We start from the raw sequence: 6,376 nt of genomic DNA on the forward strand, positions 1-6,376 counted from the left end.
AAGCTGCCCTGTCATTTCCCGCTGGCTGGGCAGGGAAATGGAATATAATGAAAAGACAGCGGGAATTTTTCTACTTTTTAATTTTTTCGGTTTGTGACCTAGGCCTTCTTTTTCAGCTGTTTCCAGAAACAAGAAGCAGATCCTCCTTCCCTCCTTGGGGAGCAGATGAGGATCACTCAGGGAGACTTCCCAGGGAAGGACCTCTCGGATGGCTGAACACGAATGCCAAGCTATCGGTACGAAAAGCACAGCGGTGACAAGCGGCCCCCTGCCTCTCTCAGCCACAGGCTCTGGGACGTGTGACAGCAGCACAGCCGCCCCGCCGAGCGCCATCTCCCGCCCGACTCCCGGCCGCCGTCGCTGTGGCAACGGCGCCATCTTGGCGGGCGCCGGGCCGAGCCCAGCGGCGGCGGGCGCTGGTGCGCAGGCGCAGTGCGGGCGGCGGCCGGCGAGGGGCGCAGCGGCGCGGGGGCGGTGCAGTGCCGGTGCCGGGGTCGGTGGCGGCGTGAGGGGTTCTGCCGGGAAGATGGACGAGTTCCAGGCGGCAGAGGAGGTACGGCATGGGGAGCAGGCGGAGCGCAGCTTCCCGCCTGGCGTCTCCTTTCAGGGCCAGCGGAGGGTCTCAGGCGGTGCCCGTCCGCCCCGGGTCCCACCCCTCGGCGTCTCCCGCCGCCATCCCTGTCGTCCTCCCCCAGGGTGGAGCCGCGTGTCCCGGCACCGGCGGCAGACGGGCCCGGCCTTTGTTCTGCCGCCCCCGGGAGCCGGCCCCTGTCCGGGTGTTCCCTGGGCACCTCCACTCCGGCTTCTACCCCTGCTGCTGCGGTCCCTCGGGGGAAAGGCGTGAGGGGTGTGGTGGCCTCGGGCTGGCCCCGCAGGAGCAGCCGAGCGCCGTGCTGGGAGGGCGGCCGGTGCTGTTCGGGCCGGGCAGAACTCGGCCAGGCTGTTTCTGTGCGGAAACACGAGTCCAGCCTCTCGTCTGCGTGTTACGGGCACACTGGAGGAGCTCACACCCCATTCACAAGATACCGAGTGGGATAAATCAAGGGTCTCAATCTATTATCATGCCAAGTGACCCCCCGATGTCCCCCCGCTAAGGAGGAAGCAGCCAGTGCTGCTTTTGCAGAGGGACAGTGTCACTGAGCTCAGGGACAGGGTCACTGAGCTGCTGCACTATCAAACAGCCGCGGTGTGACACAATAGCGAAGCAGCGAGAGGGGCCAAGGTGTGTCAGGCTTGTCCTGTTCTAAAAGCCTCGTCCAGGGCCTGGCCTGTGTTTCAGTCACAGACTGGGGTTTTTTTAAATATATAATTAACATGCTTGAACATAATTCTTACTGCTGTTTACAAAAAGGTCTTTAGAATTATTATAGGCTATAGTACTGCTGTGCAGTTTGCATGTGTTGCTTGGGAGCACCCTTTTTAAACAAGGTGTTGGAAACATTGGCTGCTTGCTTTGTGCCAGAGAGGTAGGGCAGGGAAACTGCAAAGTAACCGATTCTTTCCTCATTTTTTAATACAAAATTTTTTATGTCATCTTATTAAAAGATGACATAAGGAAATATTTTATTATTAAAATTTTCTTATTAAAACATGACATAATTATAAAACGGGTAGTGGTGTGTTATTTCATAGTCCAGTTACAGCACATATATCCCAAATCTGGATATCAGAAATTTATGTTCATTTTTGTCATTCCAAGAAAGGAAGATGGTTGAAAAGTGACATCAGCCCTAGAAGTGAATTCTCAGATCTCTCTATTATTTCAGTACAAATTAGATTTCAGAATACCTTTGAGAACTTGGGTTGGATTTAGGTCATTTTACTTTGGTGTGAACCATGTTTGTACTCACTCTGGTATTTCTGAGCAGATTTTGTGAAGAAGAAAACTGTATGTGGTTTATCATCTTGCTTGACAGGAGTCTTCATGTCTGCCAGCATAGCATGTCTGCCATGCATATTCTTAAGCTCTGTGGGAGAGAGTGTTTTTTGATAATTGTAGCTCTCACTTGGTTAAATGCACTGGTGCACCTTAAAATGTAAGCACCTGTAAAATGCAGTATACCATGAAAATAAATGAGGCGTGTTCAAATTAAATGCAAGTCAAGATGCTGAAAATAAAAAGCAATTAGCCACAGCACATAAAAGCTTTTTAAAAAGTTGAATTGTACTTCTAGATGGGTACAGAAAAGGAACTGCCCAGCTTGTCTCCCAGGGTGTGCTGTTCCTTCTGTCGTGGAGAATGACCAACTTCTCTCATCTTTCTGAATATCACGTGTCATTGAAGCTGGCTAGACTGGTGTAACTGCATCCTGAATTACAGTGTTGTTTGTTTCTGTCAGCTGGGGAAGCTGACTGACCTCCCAGTGAAAATCCATCTACATTTTACACCTGGTTAGGTTCATAGTTACATTCTCACTGGGTCTTCTGGAATCAATCAGTTTGGCTTTAGTGCTGTTCTTTAGTGCTGGTTTGTGAGGTGAGGCTGTGAGACCCCAGCAGTGGCAGGGTGGGCTGTGAGCAGCCACTGCTCCCTGGCCCTGTGAGTGGCTGCTTGTCCTCCCCCCGGACACGGGAGGCAGCAGGAGCAGAGGGAATACAACAAGAGCACACAAACCACTAACCCTATGGGTGGTAGTCTGAAGATCAGTAAAATGCTGGGGACTTTGCTGTCTGATCCCACGTGCTTAATCTCTGCTCCCTGAAGGCTGAGGGTGCAGTGAGCTACATTTCCCCTTTGGTTTCCAAGGAGCAGCTTTCCTACCCTAGGCTGAGCCTGTCAGGACAGTTTTTCCTTCAGCTCTGAACTGAGATCCTGCCCACACCGGTGCCCCGGAGATGTCGGTTCTGTTTAGCTGCCAGCTGAGGCTCCTCTGTGAGCCCACTGTGATGTGAGAACATTACTGCCTGTTGGGAAAGGGGAATAGATGTGAACACAAGTGCCATACTTGTCATTTTCAAATGTCTCCAAGTTAAAATTTGAAAGCTTTCTTGACTCAAAAGGCCAGCCAATATCAGTTCATCTCTTACTTTTCATTACTTTTCTAAGAACTTGACTGGGCTGAAGGAGCTAGAGTACATATATATGCAAATGAAGGCAGACTTGGTATCTTCTGACTTGCCAGAAATCTGACAAGGATAAATTAAATTTCCAGAGCATGTTCTTAACAGAGCTCAAACATCATAAACAGAAGAATGTGTCCCCTCATTATTTAAAATTCTTCTTTCTCTTTTGTAGGCTGCCTTTCTTGTTGATGAAGTCAGCAGCATCATTAAAGAGGTAATTTAAACATTTTCACTTTTTTGGTGTGGAAATTTGATATGTTGTATGATGTGTACCAAAAGACATTCAGTAAAATGTGATAACTGATATGTAGTAGATTCCTGGATAGGTTGCTGTCAAAGTGCAGGTAACTGTGGATTTAACCAGTGTATGGACCTCAGTGGAAATGATACCAAGCTTTAGCTGTGATATATGTTACAAATCCAAGAGACATTTAAAGTCATTTCATACACTCCTCTCTGGTTGCAGTGCACTCCTATTAGAATTTCTAGGGGGATGTTTTATGTTAAATGCTGTAGAAATAGATTTTATGTTTTAGTAAAATAGAGGAGTTTTTTGTAGACTGTCTGCATATGCGTGTTACTGTGTTCTTTCAAGAGGCTTTTCTCCAGAGTGAATTCTTGTTTGTTTGGAATGATTGAACATTCTTGTTGCTAAGAAACATGAATTTTCTGTCTAGAAAATTTCTAGCAGGATTTGAAATTCCTCTTGTAGACTAGTGCAGTCTTTCTGTTGCTGTGAAATAACTATTTTGGTCAAACTCTGTAAATTGAATACACATGCTTTAATACATATTCCTGTCTCTTCTGAATTCAGTTTTATGGTTATTTTTAAAATAATCTCTGTGATGAAAAAATGTGCCAATGAAAAGCATGTAGGTATAGTGTACTTTTATTTATATCTTAAAAGGGGAACTATCCTCATACGTAAAATGGATTATTTGGCTGGAGGCTTATGCTCTGTTAGTAACCAGCAACTACATGGGTCTTCTGTTTTAGTCTGGGGGTTTGTTTCCCAGAAATGATTCTGCTCTAAAACTGGAATTAATTTCCATAGAAGAATATGTGTGGATGAACTGTGCCTTTTTTAATTCTCTTCAGGACTGTTTAAATGTAGGGCTCTTTTCATAACTATGGCTGTGGGACTTTACAAATAATCTTAGATATCACAAAATGAACAGAGGGTGGGATCTATGATGATTTCTCCTATGCCTGGCTCAGACTCTGACCTGCATGTTTATAATAATTGAAAACACTTCCAAGAGCCAGTGTGGAGCAGCAGTATTTGGGATTTTTCTGTGGGTATGGGTCCATGTTGGGAAGGGTCAATGCGTGCCCTGCAGTTGCCAGCGGTGCAGCTCCCTCACCTGCTCGTCCCCCGCAGGCCATAGAGGGCGCTATCGGTGGCAACGCCTACCAGCACAGCAAAGTGAACCAGTGGACAACGAGCGTGGTGGAACAAACCCTGAGCCAGCTCACAAAGCTGGGGAAGCCCTTCAAGTACATCGGTGAGCTCAGCTGCCCCTTTTCTCTGAAAGCTGGCACAGTCACATGCACATGTAGGCAGGGGGTGGGGAAAGATCTTAGGGAGAGCCTTGTCTGTAAACTGCTCACAAGCATACATGTTTGCTTGTGTATGTGTATGTGTGTGCTGAGCTGAGCAAAAATGGAGCTAAATGTAATTAACGTGTGTGAGAAATTAATCAAAACTTCTCTACTCACTAACAGTGACCTGTGTGATTATGCAAAAGAATGGTGCTGGGCTACATACAGCAAGCTCTTGCTTCTGGGACAACTCCAGTGATGGTGAGGAAAACAACTCTTGGATTTTCCAACTAGCAGCTCAATGCCAGTCTCGTTAAGACTAGGCAGCATGCTTCCCCCCCCCAAGTCTGTAGTTTTGGAGTAATAGCATACTGTTGGGTACTTTTTCCATTTGGCTGTGATGCTAACTGGGCTGTAGATGAAATGCTTGGCTGTTGTGAAAGCTTCATTATTAAGATTCTTAAAGGAAACAAGCATAAAAATGCATATAGGGGCATGCATGTAATCACTTCAACTTAGTTCTGTTTCTGAAACCCTTATTTTTGTATTTGCAGGAACCTGCACTGTGAGATGGGAGAATAAGACCATGTACTGTATTGTCAGTGCCTTTGGACTTGCATTATAATTGCCTTGTTCATTCTTCTCTTTTCTATTCCAGCACTTGATTCCATCTCCACTCAAACTGTGAATACCTGAAATTGTTTTTAAGGCATTTTTTTAGTAACTTTTCTTCAAAGGTAGAAATTTGAAAACATGCTGTTACCTGTTTTATGTTTGTACCTAGTACCATACCAGTGTTTTCTATACTTTTTTATCACTTAAAAACTTCTCTTCAAGGTGCTAATACTGAAATCTGCTGCAGTATAAACACTTTCTCTACATTTCTTTTCTTAGACCAATATAAATGAGACACTGACTTTCAACTTTGTACTTTTGGTTAGCATTAAATTATTGAAATTCATAACCATTGGTGTGATTCATTTAAACTTAGATCTTTTGTTATTGGGGGGAAAGGTTTCAGTTTTTTCAATTCTCTTCAAGATAGTCAAGGTACATACCACAGTGCAAAGCACTTTCATAATTTTGCCAAAGTCACTACAAAGCTGCAAGAAAATGTTTATCAAAAAGTAATTTGGCTTTTTTGGGACCTGTTTAATCTTTTTGTATGGTATTTAGAGCATGGAACAAGAACTACCTTCATTGAACAAAGACAGGTAAGAAATTTTTTCCCATTCTGGAAGTGCTCAGCAAGCTGTACCTGGGTAATCATTCACTTCTGCAGTCAGTTACATGTGTTAAGTAGGTCTTGAACTGACTTACTACAGACCCTGTCAATTTTGCTGATAGTGAGGGTGATGAGTTCTGGTAGCTGATGAAGTGTGATCCTTTCTGAAAGGGGAAAAAGCTGCCTTGAGGCGATGTGACTAAATAACATGTGAGTAAGTCGGTCTCATGCCTTCTAGAGTAAAGTTGCAGAAGAATAAGTAAATAAGTGTTCAGCATAGGCTTGGGTAATGTTTTGTCAGCTAATTAAAGAAATGGGAGCATACTATGAACTTCAGAAAACCTGTACCAACAGCTGTGCTGCTTCTGCAAGCAGTAGCTCACTGCTAATGAAGCTGAAAGAGTTACAGAGCCATGTGGGAGAGCATCCTTGGGCTGGAGTCAGTTTGAGCAATCTGTGATTTGCTTCTTTGTAGGAAGCCCTGTCTAATGAGTTCAGAATCTGGCTCTCAGCTAGAGCTGTTTAAGAGAGAGATGGTTGCTAATA

General features: G+C 45.0%; 1 protein-coding gene across 1 annotated transcript; it reads left to right on the forward strand.

The window, feature by feature from the left end:
• The first annotated feature begins 452 nt into the window (after positions 1-452).
• On the forward strand, positions 453-5,569 carry DYNLT1 (dynein light chain Tctex-type 1). Its single transcript, XM_054279997.1, has 5 exons — positions 453-553; positions 3,236-3,277; positions 4,445-4,568; positions 4,789-4,866; positions 5,160-5,569. Exons 1-5 carry the CDS (start codon positions 527-529, stop codon positions 5,228-5,230), a joined length of 342 nt encoding a protein of 113 aa, XP_054135972.1. The 5' UTR covers positions 453-526; the 3' UTR covers positions 5,231-5,569.
• Positions 5,570-6,376: the final 807 nt, after the last annotated feature.

This window comes from Melozone crissalis, unplaced genomic scaffold (genome assembly GCF_028551555.1).
Source record: "Melozone crissalis strain CALT ecotype California unplaced genomic scaffold, PUWL_Pcris_2 ptg000027l_1, whole genome shotgun sequence".
Taxonomy (NCBI): Eukaryota; Metazoa; Chordata; class Aves; order Passeriformes; family Passerellidae; genus Melozone; species Melozone crissalis.